The sequence below is a fragment of the Puma concolor genome, chromosome B2 (genome assembly GCF_028749965.1).
Source record: "Puma concolor isolate L17-30 chromosome B2, mPumCon1.1.hap2, whole genome shotgun sequence".
Taxonomy (NCBI): Eukaryota; Metazoa; Chordata; class Mammalia; order Carnivora; family Felidae; genus Puma; species Puma concolor.
Window position 1 is genome coordinate 130318795 of NC_141671.1, and position 20488 is coordinate 130339282.

Sequence of the window (20488 nt, forward strand, 5' to 3'; positions counted from 1 at the left end):
TTCAAATCCTGTTTGGAATATGGCCTTCTCCAAGAAGACTCCATTTTTTAACATGCTGCACATTGGAAGTATCTTTATCTTCCAACCAGGATTGAGTGGATGGTCTTAACTCAAGTGGATGGTCTTAACTCAAGATTTATCCCTAACCCACTTCCCTATATAAGGAGGAAAATAAAGATTTCCCTACCAGGCCCAGATTTGTAAATCTGCTTCTGCACAGTGAAATTAATACTTCATGTTAATATTCTAGGAAGTGTTCAATTCTTTCCATTCCACAGCCCCTAACACTTTAAATGGTGCCCTTTCAGGTCTACAGAGATTTAGATAGATAAATAAATAAATAAATAAATAAATAAATAAATAAATAAGTAAGTAAGTAAGTAAGTAAGTAAGTAACTATGACCTAAAAATTTGTAATGCCTTCTCATTTATGAAAAACAATAAAGACTACCTAACCCAGTACATACCAAGCTTTAAAATAACCATAGTTAAGATCCTTAGCACTAAGCTCACAGGTACCTGACTCTGGGTGTCCACTGGCTGGACCCCCCCACCCACCGCCCTGCACTGGACAAAAAGAACCCAATGTGTGCTGAGGGCTCACATTGGCCATGGTGGCCTCCATTTGTACTTGTGCCGCTAGCCCTGCAAATGTGAGGAAGGGGCCTGATCATTTGTTAGCCAAGGCAGTGACCTCCTCCCCAATTTCTGGTGGGCGACCAACCCGGTGCTTTTGCTCTTCATGCTATCCCGGTGTGCAAAGAGCTTCGATTACAAGGTAATGATAGAAAGCAACATGGAACTCTCTCAGTAATGCTATGCTTTGGTTTCATAGAATGATCTGTAAGAGTATAATAAACACAAGTTTCCATATTGATTTGCACTGTTTTTCCACCTAAGATTGAGCTAAGATTGTAAGTGCTAGCAATGAACTTTCTAGTAAAACACCATTCTCATGAAAAGAGATTCTTAACAGCTGCTTCCCGTGTCTTATATAGGACCTTCAAGGAACTGCCTCACAGATAGATGCAACAAACACCAAAGTTCTCACCTTCATCACCTATATTGGGTGTGGGATATCTGCCATTTTTTCAGCAGCAACTCTGCTGACATATGTTGCTTTTGAGTAAGTATTTTTTATCTGTCAAAGCCCAGTGCTTAACTATCCTAAAATGTGAATAAGAAAATTGCCTTTGCTTTTAAAGACACTTACATACTTTTTGAATCGTGTGGAGTGGTTCAACTTTAATGTACAGGCTTCTCATAACATATATCATGCAACACAAATTTTCTAGCTATAGAACCTTGATTTATAATTACTGTATTTCTATGGAAAAATGCATTTAAACCTGGAAGAGATTTTTTTTTTAGGTTTTTTGACGTTTATTTATTTTTGAGAGAGAGAGCACGAGCAGGGGAGGGGCAGAGAGAGGGAGACACAGAATCCAAAGCAGGCTCCAGGCTCTGAGCTGTCAGCACAGAGCCCAACACGAGGCTCGAACTTACGAACTGTGAGATCATGACCTGAGCTGAAGTTGGAAGCTTAACAGACTGAGCCACCCAGGCCCCCAAACCTGGAAGAACTGATCAACATATAAATAAAAATTGTATAAAGTGCTTTTTTACCTGGTAAAAGGTGAAAACTTGTGCTTCACAGATCTTATAAAAGTAGTCCTGAATCAGAAACTTTTTTTTTTAATAAAAAAAAAAAAAAAGGATCCCTACTACATTAAAAATCAAGAAACCTTCCAAAATTTTAGGGAAATTGTTTTTTTTAAACAAAAATCTCATTGTTATAACTAGAATTTTTCTTGAGTTAAAAAACAAATTCAATCTGTTGAAACTAATTGGAAATTTGGAAAACACTTAGAAACAGCTTTGAAATAAAATTAATATTAAAAAAAAGTTATAATTTGCCAAATACTCATAAATATCTTTAAATACTCACAAGTCCCTTCCTTCTGGTGGGGCTGCATTGCAAAATGATGCTATGTAACCTATTACAGAGCTTTATAGAAGATATGAATTTACCACCTGTGCTTAAAAGATTATTCGTTCTCCTCTTCCTGTTTCCCTTTGCAGGAAATTGCGAAGGGACTATCCCTCCAAGATCTTGATGAACCTGAGCACAGCCCTGCTGCTCCTGAATCTCCTCTTCCTCTTGGATGGCTGGATCACTTCGTTTCACGTGGAAGGCCTTTGCATGGCTGTCGCTGTCCTGCTCCATTTCTTCCTTCTTGCAACCTTTACCTGGATGGGGCTAGAAGCAATTCACATGTACATTGCCCTGGTTAAAGTATTTAACACTTACATTCGCCGATACATACTGAAGTTCTGCATCATTGGCTGGGGTAAGCTGCCTCAAAAGTTTTGGTTCTGTTTTTACTGTCACGGAAATTGCCAGGTTCTCAGAGGAAAATCCTATTTCAAAAGACTAGTGCTGCTAAAAAAAACTTCAAAATTGTGAATGATGAGGATTTGATATACACAACCCAAGGTAGGGATGGTATTTTTAATTTTTTTTTAATTTTATTTTTTATTTTTCAAATTTTATATCCAAATTAGTTAGCATCTAGTGCAACAATGATTTCAGGAGTAGATTCCTTAGTGCCCCTGACCCATTTAGCCCATCCCCCCCCCCACCACCCCTCCAGCAACCCTCAGTTTGTTCTGCATATTAATGAGTCTCTTCTGTTTTGTCCCCCTCCGTGTTTTTATATTATTTTTGTTTCCCTTCCCTTATGTTCATCTGTTGTGTCTCTTAAAGTCCTCATATGAGTGAAGTCATATGATTTTTGTCTTTCTCTGACTAATTTCACTTAGCCTAATACCCTCCAGTTCCATCCACGTAGTTGCAAATGGCTATTTTTAATTTTTTTAATGTTTATTTATTTTTGAAAGAGAGAGAGAGACAGAACATGCATGCATGACTAGGGGAGGGATAAAGAGAGGGCAAGACACAGAATCTGAAGCAGGCTCCAGGCTCTGAGCTGTCAGCACAGAGCCTGACGTGGGGCTGGAACTCATGAACTGTGAGATCATGACCTGAGCCAAAGTCAGGTGTTTAACCGACTGAGCCACCCAGGTGCCCCTTGTCTTTCTCTTTTTTATTTATTTATTTATTTATATATTTTTTAATGCCAGAATGGTATTTTAAAAAACTGTGCAGCCATCCTTCCTTACTAAATTCAGGAGTAAAGGAAAAAAGCTTTAGCCTCCTGAGTCACCACAAACTTATTTCCTGTGACCAACGCCAGCCCACCCAAGTCTGAAGAAGCAACTGGCAGACAGTGGTGCCTTTCCATTATGTTTGAAAATATAAAGGCCAGCTCAGACTATCCTAGCTATCCTCACCCTCTAAACAAATGCCCGTGTTTTGGAACCAGTGAGAGAAGGTTATTTTTGTGTGTGCAACCAGAATACTAGCCAGAATTCTTGACTTGAACTTCTTAACATGATTCTTCAGCTAGGCATGGATGGTAGCATTAGCCTGTTTGGAATCTTCTAGATGGATTCCTTTCTTTATCTGGCCTCTGTATCAGAGCAAGCATTTAGAGCCTTTTTTTTTTTTTTTTTTTTTTTTTTTGGCAGCTGTCGATATAGAAGTATAGGACATTTCCAAGGTGCTGCCACCATTCTCAGAGGCACTAAAAGCATTTTTCAGGGAATTAGGGTGGTGTGGCCTTCCCCAATGAAATATACATGAAAATGTGTATTTGCTTCAGGATTCAGAATAAACAAGATTTTGACTCTCTCTTGAGTGCCAGTAGACAACAGAATACTTAAATATCTGTCATTTAAGAGTGGGTTTTAATTGTTGCCCGTTACAGTTGGATGTTTGGTGTGAAACAACCAAAGAGGGAATTTTATTGTTGTTTTGAATCAAGTTGTGAGTTTGAAAACATTTGTTTCTGTGATGTGGAGGGTTTTCTTTCTCTTCTTTTTTCCCCCTTGCCATTATCAGTCACATCAAACAGTTCCAGATGCTTCAGAAAAGTCACTTATGTCATGGTCTTTCTGTAACAGGTCTGCCTGCCTTAATCGTGTCCATTGTTCTCGCAAGCAAAAACCAAAATGAGGTCTATGGAAAAGAAAGTTATGGAAAAGAACAAGGCGATGAATTGTAAGTAATAAAAACTTGTTGGGAATTTGTTTGTGGTGAGTACATATCCTTTGCTTCCTAAAGTTTAGTACAAGTTTCCAGGCCAGTAGTGAGCCTCGTATTTTGGAAGGTTGGAATGCATTTGCACGCCTTAGCTGAGGTCTCTGTTGTCTCTCAGCTGTTCAGCTGGGTGCCCTGTCCTGTGAGCTGCTTTTCCATGGTGACCTGTGCTCTGTCACCTGGGAGACTGACAAGGAAGTCTGTTATATGCTCTGCTAGGCTCAGAAGACCCATTCTTTTTGAGGAGATTCTGTAAGGCTCCCTTTCCTTAAACTCGCACACATCTTCAAGAAAATCAAATCAGTGTTTGTATTTGGAAAATTTCCTTCACACTGTGGGATCGTTGAGGCCAGGATTTGCATATTGTTCATGTCTGGCAGTTCTCTCATACTTTATCTAGCCAATAAGAGGTCCTCAATAAATATCTGTTGATTGAATGAATTATTGATGCACGAAGAGCTTACTCCTGAGATGAGGCCTGTGAGGCCACATTTCTGTGCACATTTCATGCATGGATAACTCGTTCATATCCAGTCAGTGTCCAATCTGTGCCCCGTTCCCTCATGGACTTCTTTCTCTTATCTTTCCAAAGCAGCACTCAAAAGACCCCACAAGAACTAGCAGAAAATAAAGGATCCAGGTCAGGCATTTCAGGATCCTAAGGGGGGACTTCTGTATGTGAAGGAATATTAGCTCCAGAGATAAGCAGCATCATTTGAGGGATTTTTATAATAAGATATATTAAAAGTAGAAGTCAATGCATCAGTTCCTAAACAAGGGAATTTTGCAAGTATGTTAGTCAAGTCTCACAGGACTTTAAAGCACATTTAGTAAGTCGCTGTACCATCAACGGCTGTCATTTATCGAGCATTTATTCTATGCCGAGAATCACGTTAGGTTCTGGGATTCAAGCTTGCTCAAGATAGCCTTTGCCTTCGTGGCAGTAACGTGCTGGTGTGGGACACATAACCCAGAATGGTAGCCATTTACTTGAGAATTTTAAGTTGAATTTAATTGCTTTAAATAAATGATCCAATTTCTGAGGCACCTAAGAACTTTGATGGTGTTAATTAGGAATGGGGGCATCTGCAGATTGTGGTGTTTGTTGACTTTACTCATAGGGCACTTTATATAAGTATGTTTTTTTTTAAATTTTTCTTAATGTTTATTTTTAAGAAAGAGAGACAGAGCATGAATGGGGGAAGAGAGGGAGAGGGAGACACAGAATCTGAAGCAGGCTTCAGACTCTGAACTGTCAGCACAGAGCCTGACGCGGGGCTCGAACCCACAAACCGTGAGATCATGACCTGAGCTGACATCAGACACTTAACTGACTGAGCCAGCCAGGGCCCCTAGATGAAAGTAACTTAACACACATGGTATAGTTTTTTTTTTTTTTTTTAACATTTATTTATTTTTTTTGGGACAGAGAGAGACAGAGCATGAACTGGGGAGGGGCAGAGAGAGAGGGAGACACAGAACCGGAAGCAGGCTCCAGGCTCTGAGCCATGAGCCCAGAGCCTGACGCGGGGCTCGAACTCACGGACCGTGAGATCGTGACCTGAGCCGAAGTCGGATGCTTAACCAACTGAGCCACCCAGGCGCCCCATGGTATAGTTTTTAAATTACTTTCATCTCAGTGTGCCTGGGATGGCTCAGTCGGTTAAGCATCTGACTCTGGATGTCAGCTCAGGTCATGATCTCATGGTTCGTGACTTCAAGCCCCACAATGGGCTCTGCACAGTTAGTGGGATTCTCTCTCTCTCTCTCCCCTTCCCCCCACCCTTCCACTGCTCAAAATAAATAAATGTATTTATTTACATTACATCTCTGTCTCAAAATAAATGTATTTATTTACATTACATCTCTGTCTCAAAATAAATAAATGTAAATAAAAAATAAATTGCTTTCATCTATTTTCTGATCTATATATACCATTCTGAATATCAAGTATATTCCTCCTTATCTCATAAAGATGTAATTGGTGTAAACTTTTTAACTGTTCATGAGAAGTGTCCCTGTAGGAATATCACAGTTTTCCAATTAGGTCTTGCCTCAACTAGGCTAATTATGTTCATAGGAATTATTCTGCAGCAGTAATGGAATCCATGATCGTGTGTGTCTTAAGTAGGAACTGGCTCTTTCCACATGACAAGAGATGTAGAAGTAGGCAACAGCCAGCACCGGTTTCATGACTGAAAATGTCAGGGCCAGCGATTCTGCAGTGATCTTGGCCTTTGCCTCAGAGATGTAAAGGGAGAGCTGCAGCTCCAGACCTTGCATTCATGTTGGAAGCAGAAAGAACAAAGGAGGGCCTTGCCAATTCAGTTTATTGAGCATAGCTCTCCCAAAAATCCCGTAGCAGATTTTGCTTCCATATCATTTTGTAGAACAAATGTCCACATGGCCACCACTTAAGTGCAAAAGCGATTGAGAAATGAGTACTTAAATTTCCCACTCTCGGAATGCAGTCACATAAGAGAAGGGGGGGTTAGGCATGGTTTTGAGGGAGCCAAGAGTGTCTTCACATAAAGTCAGAATTCAAGATGCTACTTCATTTTCTTTTTTAACTGTTGATTTAAATAACTAGATATTAAGATGATGGCTATCTAAAACAACCCCCCCCCCAAAAAAAAACCAGACAAACAAAAAACCGTGTAAACATCAAAAAAGAAACTGCGGCCCGAGAAAATGAAATGACTGTCTAAAGACACCGAGAAAGGCCCAGCTGTGAAATCTGCAGAAGTCCAAACTAAGCCAGGAGGAGTCTTAGGTAAACAGAACATGGTAATAAATCTTTTTCTTTCTTCTTTCTTCTTCTTCTCCAAGCTGTTGGATTCAGGATCCAGTCATATTTTATGTGACCTGTGCTGGGTATTTTGGAGTCATGTTTTTCCTGAATGTTGCCATGTTCATCGTGGTCATGGTGCAAATCTGCGGGAGAAACGGCAAAAGAAGCAACCGGACCCTGCGCGAAGAGGTTTTAAGGAACTTGCGCAGTGTGGTCAGCCTGACGTTTCTGCTGGGCATGACGTGGGGTTTTGCTTTCTTTGCCTGGGGACCCTTAAATGTCCCTTTTATGTACCTCTTCTCCATCTTCAATTCATTACAAGGTAAGGTATATGGTACCTTGGTGATATCTGCATTCTAATGTTATCGTGTTTGCAAGCAGTTTCTCTGTGGGACTGATGCCGTGCTAAGTGTCCACTGCATTGTTCCAGGTGATGAACACAGTCCCAGGTACAGGGCACTCATTAAAAGGATCTTGAATTTTTTGCGGTGATGTGTATCCCAACCACTTGGAACAGTGCCTGACGGATAGTAAGCACTCAGTAAATCTACATGATTATATGACTAAGTGGGGAGTGTAAAGGGAGGCACAGACAATGTTATCTTCTTCACAGTTTCGCTTAGTATCCATGTAGATGTAACATGGCCCCGAAGAACTTGTAGAATCTATGTAGGGACAGAGCAATTCACCTTGATTCCTTGGCTCCTTGGATTTCAAAATAAATACCAATAGTCTAGTTCAGAAATGCTCATTTTCTTATGAGATAGAGCAGTTAGTTCAACAATTTTGCAAACATTTGCCAATGGCCTTCTTTGTACAGAAGTCAAAGGCTTCCTTCAAGGAGCTTCCTGTCATGCTTCTGATTCCATAACACATACCCGAGTATACTCTATGAGGACTTCAGCGTTTAAACTTAAGTAAATATAAGTCATGGTTTTTGAAAGCTGATGACATTCTTTAAGATATTGGATGTCCCTTGGGTCATTGATAGGCTCCCTGATGTTTAGAAGCATGGTGAGGCCCACACTACAAAAGGAAGGAGGTGGCAAAGCTTGGGATTTTTGAGTAGGGCAGTACTACAGGCTCACCAGCAGCACCTGGCCATGCCCTGGTAGGTGTGGGGGGAAGGAGGGCTAAGGAGAGCTGCGCTGATCTGAGCTGGGGTGGACAGCATGGGAGGATGCAGGCTTGCTCATCAAACTCCCCAAACGAGATGTCTGGGCAGCTTCTCCCCTACAGGTGCGTTCTAAGAAAAGCTAGTATTTACCAGCAGGGGAGTGTTTACCGTTTCGTATCGTACTATTGTATCGTATCGATACTTTGCTCTGCCTCCTAGTTTTCCCACCAGCTCGTGAGCTCCTGAAAAACAAAACAAAACAAAAATCTGTCATGAAGCAGGTGCTCAGTGATTGTTTGTTAAATGAATAAATGGATTGCTGGATGAAGAAAGGGGGGAGCAGCTTTGGAGATGGCTTAAATCCAGCCTGAGACTCTTCTGGCATAAAGAGGCATTAGTTCAGCAAATTTTATTCAGGTTCACTGTCCCATAATAGAGGAAATATGTGGGCTCATTATCTTTAGTAAATAGAATAATAAGCCTGGAACACCCCTCCTAAAGATGGAAACCGGATAGGTAGCATTATGAACACATCTTCATTAGGATCTAGCTTTGTAAAGTGAGCATTCCCCTAGTTAATCTCTTCCATAATATACAACTTAAAGTGCCTAGATAAATATTGACAGAAATGTCCATTAACATTAGAAATTCCATGGTTTTCTGTTTCGGGCCCATTAATCTGCCAGCCCAACCTTGTTTTTGCTTTTAGAATTTCCTGGCAGTTTCAGTAACCTTCAACAGCTACAGTTGTCTGTTCAGCTCTGTTTCCATTAATGAGAATCGGGATGTTTTATTTTTCCCAGGATAGGTCTCCTGTCAGGAGGGAAAAATGTTCTAAACCATCATCAAGTCACAGTTCTGCATGAATCGCTAACTTTTAAGACTGATGTTAAAATTACATAAAATCAGAACAGATTTCTGTACATCCCAGTGACATTAAAAACACTTCCTGAAAAGGAAATTTACATTAAAACACAGTGGTCCAGAGCACACGAGCCCACCAACAATTGCTTACTGGCCAGGTCTGTACAAAAATTTGTCAGGACGCTACAGAAAGTCGCTTGATGGTTTTTATTTGAGTCACTTTCTGAACCGTCTAAGAGAGGCTTGGCTGTTGTTGAAAGTATATGCTTTATTCAAAGATGCATGTAGAACCTAGGCAGTCTAGAGAAACAATTCAGTGAACTCAGGTAGTACTTAGGCAAACTACTTTGTCTTTTTTATTCTTTCTGATATTTTTTTTTTATTCCGGCAAAAAAACCAAAACCAAAAACAAACAAACAAAAACCTTGACACGATCCCACTTGTCTCACGGAGTTTCTGTTCTAGTAGGAAAGACCGACATTAATCAGATAGTCACCATATGAAATGTAGCTGGTGGTGTTGGGAGCACATGACAGAAGCCGTGGTGTCTAAGCTGGAATCTGAAGGACCGGCAGGGATGAATGAGGTGGAGGTGGATGTAGAAACGGAGAAGGGATGATTCTGGGTGGAGGACACTCCGTGTGCAAAAAACCTGCTATCGTTAGTGATTATAGTGTATGCCCCAGGAATTAAAAGAAAGTTCCTATAACCAGAGAACCAAGAATGAGCCGTAGAGTGACAGAGTGATGTGCATGGCACAAAAGGGAGCCTGGGGCTGGACCATAAGGCCCTGTATTTTGATCTTTCTAAGACCAGTGGAAAGTCTTTGAAATCTTTTAGGTATGGAATGACATGATCAGATGTGCATTGTATAAAGATGAAGCTGGACCTATGAAGAAGGGATTAGAACGGCCCAGCAGTGGCTGTATGGCAAGCAGAGAAGAGGCTATTCCAATGGTCCGGGTGAGACAAGGCAGTGAAGTATTTTAGACTGCAGTGGGGATGGGGGAGCTGGAAATACATGAACGGAGTCAAGAGAAATTTTGGAAGTATGCTGCCCCAGGACACTCATCACTGGTTTGCTCATTAAAGTAAACTCTTGGGTGCCTGAGTGGCTCAGTCAGTTAAGTGTCTGACTCTTGGTTTAGGCTCAGGTCACGATCTCACGGTTCTGTGAGTTCGAGCCCCACATTGACCTCCACGCTGACAGTACGGAGCCTGCTTGGGATTCTCTGTCTCTCCCTTTCTCTCGCCCCTCCTCTACTTGTGCTCTCTCTGTCTCTCTCAAAATAAATAGATAAACTTAAAAAAAAATTATTTTTTTAGAATGGTCAGGGTGAGTGATCTTCTTGCTTAATGCGATATTCTAGCTAACTGAAGCCTATCATTATTAGACTCAGCAGTGGCCAAAGATGTAGAGTGTAATACAATATTATGAAAATTAAGTTTATGCCAAACAGATTTTAATCTCAGATGTAGCTTGTAATGAAACATCTGAAAATCAGACCCCTCACCTTTTAGTGTTCTAGAGATGGTGTGTGCACGAATGACAGGTGTCCAAGCTGGGTCTGTAGTCAGATCGGGGCATCTGTGTCACATGAGTGGCTTTGGCGAACAGATTTCTTTCCATTTTTGTGTATGTCTTCAAAACTTTGGTTCAAACATGCTAAAAATCCATTTTATCTTTCAGGACTCTTGGAAATAAATGCATGTATGGATGTGAGGGTGCCCAAACACACATATACATGTATGATCATATGGGTGCTTACATAAATTTACATAGCCTACATATTAAAAGGTTATGCATGCTTTATTTTTATATTTTATTTTAAGGGTCAGTTTTAATATGTATTTTTGTTATTATATGTATTTTTAATTTTTTATGTACATTTACAGCCATACAACTTAACTGCCAAAAATGGTGGTATCAGAGAATTACTATAATCTGTGTGTCATAGCTTAAATTTTACCTACTTGAATAGGCAAATGAAATCATGAATTGAATCCAGCTTAAGCCTAAGTCTATTATTTTCTAATTTTTCACAGTACATTGCTTTGTTCTTTTTATTTTTTCTTCTTCGCTTGAGTAAGTTATATTTTAATCAGTCCACTGATTTTTTTTTCTCTTAAGATGAAAAGATAACTGTGTCTTCTCTTGCCATGGTGGGGTTGCATATCTGTTCTTACTGTCTTTGCTGCTTTCACCAGATAAACTGGCAGATCACTGCATTTGAAATTTTAATTTTTTTTCTGAAGAATACTTGAGAAAATGGTATGGTGTACAAATTGCTATTTAAAAGGGAACAGATGTTTGACAAAAGCATATCATAATTCACATGCCTGGGAACATTAGCCTACACTTCAGGAAATACAATGTAATGCATTTTAAAGAAGTAAAAGGCAGTTCCCTGATTGTTGAGAAGGTCTTGGCCAGAGTCCCCTTGGGCACCTCTGCCTCTTAACCATATTGACATACTTGTAGGATTAGATTATTGTCTGTGATTAAATAAGTGCACATAGTTGCTTATAATAAAAGCGATAGAGGTTCCTGGGTGGCTCAGTCGGGTGAGCATCCAACTCTTGATTTCAGCTCAGATCATGATCTCACAGTCCTGAGATCAAGCCTCACATTGGGCTCTGCACTGGGCATGGAGTCTGCTTAAGATTCTCTCTACCCCTCTCCTTCTGCTTTGTCCCTCCCCCAGTTGCATATGCGCATCTCTCTCAAAAACAAAATAAAAAAAAAAAAAATTTAAGTGATAAACAATGGGGCGCCTGGGTGGCTCAGTCAGTTAAGAAGCTGATTCCTGATTTAGGCTTAGGTCACCATCTCATAGTTTGTGAGTTTGAGTCCCATGTTGGGCTCTGCACTGACAGTGCGGAGCCTGCTTGGGGTCTTCTTTCTCTCTGTCTGCCCCTCCCCTATTTGTGCTCTGTCTCTCAAAAAATTAAAAAAAAAAAATTTAAGTGATAAACAATATTCAGACTGTATGTTTTTTTTCATTAACTATACCAAAATATTTGATACTATCAACTAGATTAGGTTTTTTCAACACATAGGGAAGTTTAACACTCCTGGCAAGTTTATCAAGATCTGTAATTAGTCCCATAACAAGAACTTGGTCTTCAATTTTCCTTTTCCAAGCATGTGAATTCAACAATATTGATTGCTGGTCTTGGGCACAATCAGCCCATCTTTTATAATTCTGAGAATAGAAGCTGCCGTTGCGAACACACAAGGTTATTATCAGTTTACTCAGAGATAATGTTTGCCATTAATTTGAAAATATGAAGATACCCAGAGCAACAGAAATAATTTATATTTTCATAGTTGCATTGTGGCTTACAAAAAAACTCTCACACAACATCCATGATTTGATGTAATTCTTAAAACAAGCATAGAAAGTCTGTACCCAAGAAAGAGGGTATTGTCTCCATTTTATAGATGAAGAAACAGGCTCAGAAGAGTTCATGACTCCCCTAAGATCAGTTGGAATCGACAACGTAGTATTTATAACATAGCATATTACATATTAGGGGATAAAGCATAAGAAAAATAAAACAAATCACTGCCCTTTCAGTTTTTTGTTTCAAAGTTTCTAGTGAGTATCTGTATCCATTGAGAAAAACCATTAGTAATTACATGTTTAATGAGTAAATGCTAATTTACTCTTACCCTTATTCAGAAAAAAAAACAATTTAGGGACATATATTTATTAGTATTATTTTAACCTTATTGGTAAGTAAGAAAATTAAATCAAATTAAGGGTCAGGAGCCTCCTGACTGTTAAACTGTGCTGTAATCACATGTGCAACATTAGGAAATCGGTGCCAAGGTAAATAGAGGAACCACCTTTAAACCCTAACATCTGAGACGACATCATGTTGGCTGAGACGTTACACACTGCAAGGAAATAAATTACTCATCTTTTGGCACGGCATTTTCTGCCACAGAGAAATAATTTTCTAAAGGGCATCTTGGTAGTATGAAAGCAGGATTCAGGAGGTTCCCAAAGAGAGCCATAAACCCAGCCCCGCAGCCAGCTGGCTATGTCTAGGTGACAACAGAATATATGAGCTATTCAGAGACATGGACTCAGGCTTGCTGGGGGACTTAGAGGTAATCTAGACCATTCGTATCGAAAATCAGTTATCTAGAGCATGCATCCTTTTTTGCCCACATGTGGTTTGATTAATTCTTGATTGCTTTTCCCATCAAAACTCCAGAACCACTTGTGCCTGTGGACCTAAGATACCATTCACTCTTCATTACTACCCGCACTGAGTCTACCCTGCATCCCTGAACTTACCTATATCTGCAATCTTCCCCCTAATTGTGACTCTGGATCTTTATTTTTTTTTTTTTTTAATTTTTTTTTTTCAACATTTATTTATTTTTGTGACAGAGAGAGACAGAGCATGAACGGGGGAGGGGCAGAGAGAGAGGGAGACACAGAATCGGAAACAGGCTCCAGGCTCTGAGCCATCAGCCCAGAGCCTGACGCGGGGCTCGAACTCCCGGACCGCGAGATCGTGACCTGGCTGAAGTCGGACGCTTAACCGACTGCGCCACCCAGGCGCCCCTGGATCTTTATTATCCAGAGTAAGAAAAAGTTAACTGAGTCCATTTGTCGGAATTTGTTGATGACAGTCTTGCTCCAAGTGTCAGTTGCTTTTAGCTAATAAAGCACTCATTAGGAGCAGAGGACCTGAGGTTTTGGTCTTGGTTTGCTTTTTTTTTTTCCCTCCACCACGGCTTCTCGAAAATGACCTTTTAGAGCCGCAAAAGAATGGCAATATGTGCTGTCCTGAATTGTACTGTACAGATTTCATTTGTATATCCAAGGGGAACTGTTCCTTGGCAATTATTTTTTTTTCAACTTTTGATAATCAGGCTAAAGATCTGAGAACATCCCTTTGGCTACTCATTTTACATCTGCCTCAGAAAGCCACAGTCTTTGCCAGAATCAGCCAAAGAGAATGAGTCCCATGTGGGGGCCAAATTCCTAGCCAAAATATTGAGGCTCAGAATTTTTTTTTCTAAATACATAGTTAAATAGCTTTTTTAAAGACCAAGGTTAAACACAGACCATAACATCTGCAGCGAATATAGCACCAGTACTTAGAAGGAAGTTTATTATTATTATTTTTTCCCCAACATTCTGCTTGAAGGTGTTCTCAGGTCAATGAAAGGACTAGATATCAAAAACCAGATCCACTTTTTTTTTTCTAAAGAGCATGAGTGGGGGTGGGGGGGTGGGGGGAGGTAGAGAGCAGAGGAAGAGAGAGGGAGGGAGGGTGGGAGAGAGAGAGAGAGAGAGAGAGAACGAACCCTAAGCATACTCCATGCTCAGTGTAGAACCTGACTCGGAGCTCAATCCCATGACCCTGGGATTGTGACCTGAGCCGAAATCAAGAGCTGGACGCTCACCAGACTGAGCCACCCAGGCATCCTCCAAATCCACTTTTTGATGAGAGTTTTCAGAATGTTTCTCACTCCAAGTTTAGATGGTTCTTAGAGGTGTCACTGCACCGTATTTGCCGACCCAGCTTTGGCCTGTGGTGTGCTTCCCTGGGGGGATCTGAGGAGGTGGAGTTCCTTACCTTTTCCTCCTTGACAATGCCCAAGGGCAGCCCCACCCTCCCACACCCTTGGGACACCATCCTCTGTCAGGATTGAAAAAGTCATTTATTTTAAATAAGAAAATTTCAAAATTTGCTGAGAAGTAAGACATCTTGAATTTGCATAGTGGTCTAAATTTAAAAAAAAAAAAAATTTAAATGTTTATTCATTTATTTTTGAGAGAGAGAGAAAGAGAGGGGAAGAGCAGAGAGAGAAGGAAACACAGACTCCAAAGCAGGCTCCAGGCCCAGAGCTGTCAGCACAGAGCCCGACACAGGGCACAAACCCATGAACCGTGAGACTGTGACCTGAGCCAAAGTCAGACGCTTAACCCGCTGAGCCACCCAGGAGCCCCTAATTTTTTGTTTTTTTAGTGATCAGATACCTCTAATTAGCGAAAGATGATAGTAAAAGGAAAACAAGGGTGAGGGGGGATGGGTGGGTAGAGAATGGGTTAGATATCTCTTCATTTAAAATTGGTTCAAGTTTTTGTTTTTCTTCTTGTTCCAGCATGGGATCTAAATCCATGTGAGTAAATTAAAGAATCAAGGCAGTTATCAAGCTTAAGAAACTATTGCTAAGGAACTTTGGCGTGGATTCATTAGAGCAGTGGTTTTTCAGGCTAAAATACACCCAAAGAGGGACTGACCATCATGAGCTCTGTTTTGTGAGACATGAAGGTCTCATGGAACTAGCACTAACCTGTCAAGATGAAGTAAAGGCTTTAATTCTGATTCAAATCTTTTCAGCCATTTCAGCTTCCAACTTTTATGGACATTGTTCCCTACTCCCTGGTCAGTTAAATAAAGCTGTAAGTCGGTGTGAAGAATAAAGGCCAATTATCCTGGTCCCTGGTCACAGCTGAAAACCCTTCCCAGAAAGCTAGAAGAGCATATTTTTCCAGCTGGTGTGGAGATACTCTTTGAGGTGCTGTGTGGTTGATAGGAATAGCCTCAAAGGGAAACTATTTGCTAGAAAAGAGAGCATAGACCGGGAAGAGAAATCAAACAGATTCCCTTGGATGTCAGTGTAGAAGTCTAAAGTTTTATGATTTTAGTTGTGCTTCTGGCACCAAGATCTATAAATAGATCAAAAAAAAAAACAAAAAACACCAACCCTCAGAATTGAGGAGGGAATAGCCCTCTGTTTTCTCACTTTGGCCTCCAGATTCCCTTGGCTCTCCTGCCACATTTCTCCTCCTCCTTTCTGAAGTGTTCAGAATTTCTTTCCATACTGAGTGTGTGCGTTCTTCCAGATGCACATACCTACCACATTTCCCACAGTTGAACTGTAGAAGGGATGGTTTGTCCTGTAAGAATTTGGGTATAATATTTATTGTCAGACTAATTTAAATTCACATGAAAAGGTCTAGTTACTATGACGAGCAAAATAACCTATTACGAGAACCCTGTTCCGATTTAAAATGGAAACGTATCTCAAGGCTAAAGAATGAGCATAATACTTTGCCATTTAAAAATATATTAAGTCATAAGAATTCTAATTTCTCATGCCTGTCATCTAATTTTGTCTCGTAGCATCACAATTCATAGTGGGGGACGGAGCATTTCAGTGACTGCTATCACAGCAGTTTAGAGGAGATGTTCAGATTTTGAATCTAATTTGTATTCCAGTGTCTCTTGAATTTATTGGATGCCTGTATATTTACTGGCAAATGCAGATGCTTAAAAATAGGCAATGTCATCTAATGCCGTATAATTATAATTTAGAACAGCACTGCACAATCTAAAAAATTGTTTTATTAAGCCAGTTTTATCTTTAACCTCTTCCTCTGTGACTCTGGTCAGCATCAGACCCTCAAAATAATTCACGTTAGCATCCCAGTAAGGGTGACAAAGCGAATCCAAGAATTAGTTCTCTCCCAGTGTCCTCGAAACACCAGACATAACCTCTGAAGTTTTTTTTTTTTTCCCCTCCAGTAGATACGACATTTATAAAATTTGCTGAGTGTAACGCAAGGGAAGCAACATCTGGCAGCTTTCACCTTCTGCTCTCAACGAATGAAAATCATTTACTCAGTGGGAGGCCCTGTCTCCAGAGATGCTTGAGAAAGAAAGTTTCTAACTGAAGTTTATAATCTCTTCCAGCCCTAATATGTGACTTTGCTAAACAATTGTTTAAGAACACATGGAGAACACATAGTTACCTGTATTTTCAGCTGTGTGTCAAAAATACGAAACCTACAGATTCTGCCCCAGTTAACAAAAATAGAGTAAACCGAGGCAGGGGCTCCTGCATCTGTCACTTGTGTTCACCTTTCCTCAGGCATCCATGCCTCTTGCTCCCTTTACTCAGAAACTGCCACCACCTCTCGGAAACTTAAAAAGAGCTGTTAACCAGTTTGTATCATTTATACACCTTGACTATTCACACTACCAGTGATAGTAAACGGCATGTTTACTTTTTAAAGGGATTCTGTGTATCAGCAAACTGCATAGGGAATTGGAGTTGTAGGTGCGGGAAGGCTTTGAAAAGCCACCCGATTTCATCAGTCAGTGTGAAGGTGAGATCCAAACCCAGTGATGTCTACCCCCTACTCCCCAGGAAGGTGGATTGCCTGCAGGTACCAACTCTGAGGGTTTCAAGTGTGGAAGAAAATCCTCCCCCTGCTCTGAGATTTGTCGTGCCTGGGCCAGGCCAGTCTGCAGGCAGGTCTCCTCTCTTTAGCTCCTCCTGCCCAACCAGACTGGCACCCTCCTGTCCATAGCACAGGACCTTCAGGAGCTGTGTGGGTGCCTGTTCCTTTGTGGTCAGAATGACTGGAATTTGGTTCATATTTATTAGAGGTTTCTTTTAAAGTTAGAACTTCCCAGAGCGCCTGGGTGGCTCAGCTGGTTGAGCGTCCGACTCTTGGTTTCAACTCGGGTCATGGTCTCATGGTTCAGGGGTTTGAGCCCTGCCTTGGGCTCTGTGCTGACAGCATGGAGCCTGTTTGGGATTTTCTCTCTCCCTCTCTCTCTCTGCCCCTCCCCCAGTCACACTTGCACTGTCTCAAAAATTTATAAAAAGTTAAAAAAATATATAATTAGAACTTCCCTACCCTCTCTGATATCATTCCAGACAAACAACTAGGTCACTAGGATATATTTCCTTCACTGATTACTTTATTAAGAATAAAGTAGTAATGGGGTACCTACGTGGCTCATTTGGTTACGTGTGTGACTCTCGGTTTCAGCTCAGATCACGATCTCAGTTTTCATGACATCTGACAGTGCAGAAGCTGGTTGGGATTCTCTCTCTCCCTCTCTCTCAAAATATATAAATAAACATTTTTAAAAAGAAAGTATTAGTAATAAAAATAATAGTTTTACTTATATAAATATATATAAAAGATATAATCATAAAAAAATAATGAAATGGTAATATTACTGATGCCCAGTATTACTTCATTTAGGTCATTGTACATCTGTTTATACCCCTCATAGATAAATGCATTTGCATTTCCCAGGAGTTTTTTTAATAGGCTACTTGTCCATTTGAAATCGGTGACCAGTAATTTCAGTAGGAAGTTATAGAGCACCTCCTAAGTGTCAGGCACTCACTGATGACCAAACAAGAAATCAATCCCAGAGGAAGAGAATCAGCCGTGGTCCTTCACTGCAGTCCGGGCCCATCCAGTAGGCTCCTCTTCTAATAGTTCATGATGTAATGTATTCTATAATAAGATTTTGAGCCATTTTGAGTTACGATATTAAACCATAAAAACATACAAGCCTAACTTTAGACATATTTTGCAACTTTCACTATATACATCAAAAGAGAGCACTTTCAGTACTTTTCCCAACTTTTCTGATTGTATACACTACAGTGTAATTTACAGTTTTCTTGATGAATACAACACTAAAAAAGAACAGATAAGTCAATGTCCCTTAAATGTACTGTCATATTTTTACTTTTATACCTTTCCATGCTAAACATTTCACTTCATGAAAGCAATAATCGTCTACCTTGTTGACTTGTGAATATCCAGCTCCTGAAACAGTTCCTCCTGTTTGGCAGTGCGTAAGGGTCACTGAATGAATCACCCTTCTTAGACACTTCCCCTCCTCCCCACCCAAAGCTTTCTTCAAGTTCAGTTCAAGCCCCACATCCTCTAAAAGACCCTCCCTTATGTAGATGTTCTGCTTCATATGGTACATTACTACGGCAGTACCTGTGCATCTAACTTGCATACTTTTTAGAAACTTTTGCCGTAAACATATTTTCATTATAGTCTATGGATCCTTAATTAGTGTTCTGCGTTTCATCCCCCATCCCCAAATACATTTAACACATACAAATATACATATAAGTATTCAGCCAACTCATGTAAAATAGATGAGCAGTTAATCATACTATTCATTCAACAAACATTCATAGAGTTCCTGCTTAGTCCCTGGTATCCTTCTGGGAATGGCCACTACAGCACTAGGTGACACCTATCCCTCTGCTCTTGGAGCTTATTATCTACCAACAGGAGACAACCAAGAAAACAAATGAATAAATAAATGAATACAAGAATATCAGGTACTGATAAGGGCCATGAGAAAAGTATGTGCAAGGGTGTGACTAGAGGTTAAAACATAAAAGGAAAAGGAAACAAACAGTTGATGATGTCCTCTTTGAGGAGTTAGCAATTGATCTGACACCTGAGCAGCAGGGAGCAGTACTGGAAAGATTTGAAAGAAGAGCCTGTGAAGTAGTTTTGGGTAGGAATGAGCTTGAGATATTGGTGTGAGGGTAGTGATGAAGAGGATGTCTGTATAGAACATTAGTGGTTTGAGATGCTGCTAAGTAGAGATACAGCCAGCGAAGGTGTCCTGTAAGCAGCATGGGTTGGCGTCCTGGTGGAGGTGGTGGTGACAAGAGAGGGGATTGGGGGCAGGTGTAAAAATTAGCATATGGCACGCATACAACATGCCCAGAGGAGATGAGAACCTACTGGGACTCTACAGCCATAGAAAAGATAGAAAACAGGAACTAAGTCATGGACATGTCAACATTTACAGGTAAAACTGAGGAATCTGCCAAGGAGACCAGGAAGCAAATAAGGAAGATACCTAAGAGAAAACAGTATCAGGAAGGAGAGAATAGTCAATCGTGCTGAGTGCTGTTGAGGGGTCTACTCAAATGAGAACAAAAAATAAGTTAGTGATGCTGGGGTTGTGCTGACCTTTACAAGAGCAGTGGCTTTGTAGCTGTGGGTAGTAGCCCGTTTAGAGTGAGTTGAGAAGAGAAGAATTGAGAAGAAGTGGAGATAGCAAAAGTTAACCATTTAAGAAGCTTTGGAACTAGGAATGAAAAAGTTGAAGCCGAAAGAAGATTGGGGGTTAAAGGAGGACCATTTTGTGTTTGATTTTTACAGAGAGTTACTAGAATATGCTGGTAAGCAATGGGAAAACCAAGTATAGAGGAAATGAAGGAGAAATCAATTAGGGGGTGAAAATGCAGAAGCAAACTCCTTAGAAAGTTGAAAGTGGTTGGCTTCCAAAGCCGGTTAGTGATCCGGTTCATTTTTGATGGGTTCGGGGAATACCTATAAATATGAAGACTGTTTCACAATACAGAAATATTTCTGTATTAAAATGTTGAGAAATTAAAGCAGGCCAGTGGAGCCACCCAAACTTGCTGATTTTCGGCCATTTTTTACATGCAAAAATACCATTTTTCTGTGGCCCAAACTTACAACAATACGTATATATAAAACAGCTGAGAATACACAAATTACAATAGATGAAAAACTTATGGATATTTTCCCTTTTCTTTAAGTTTTATGAAGTACTTTCAAATAATTTTAAAACAAGTATAAGGGAAATATTAAATGCCTCTTATACTGAATACTGTGCATTTCAGCTTAATCTTCAGGTTAAGTCATAGTAATTGCTTAAAAGAACAGCAAAGGCAGAAGCAGCTCTGTGTAATTATTCTAGTTTT

The 20488-nt window shown here is 40.3% G+C and overlaps 1 protein-coding gene across 4 annotated transcripts in view; it reads left to right on the forward strand.

Moving 5' to 3' along the window:
• ADGRG6 (adhesion G protein-coupled receptor G6) overlaps window positions 1-20488 on the forward strand; it is a 143835-nt gene that overhangs the window by 114407 nt on the left and 8940 nt on the right. For all 4 annotated transcript variants that reach the window (XM_086708017.1, XM_086708021.1, XM_086708019.1 and 1 more), the window contains 4 exons: window positions 999-1126; window positions 2083-2351; window positions 4027-4123; window positions 6992-7275. In XM_086708017.1, the coding sequence (XP_086564143.1) occupies window positions 999-1126; window positions 2083-2351; window positions 4027-4123; window positions 6992-7275 (778 nt within the window). The remainder of the gene's footprint in view (window positions 1-998; window positions 1127-2082; window positions 2352-4026; window positions 4124-6991; window positions 7276-20488) is intronic.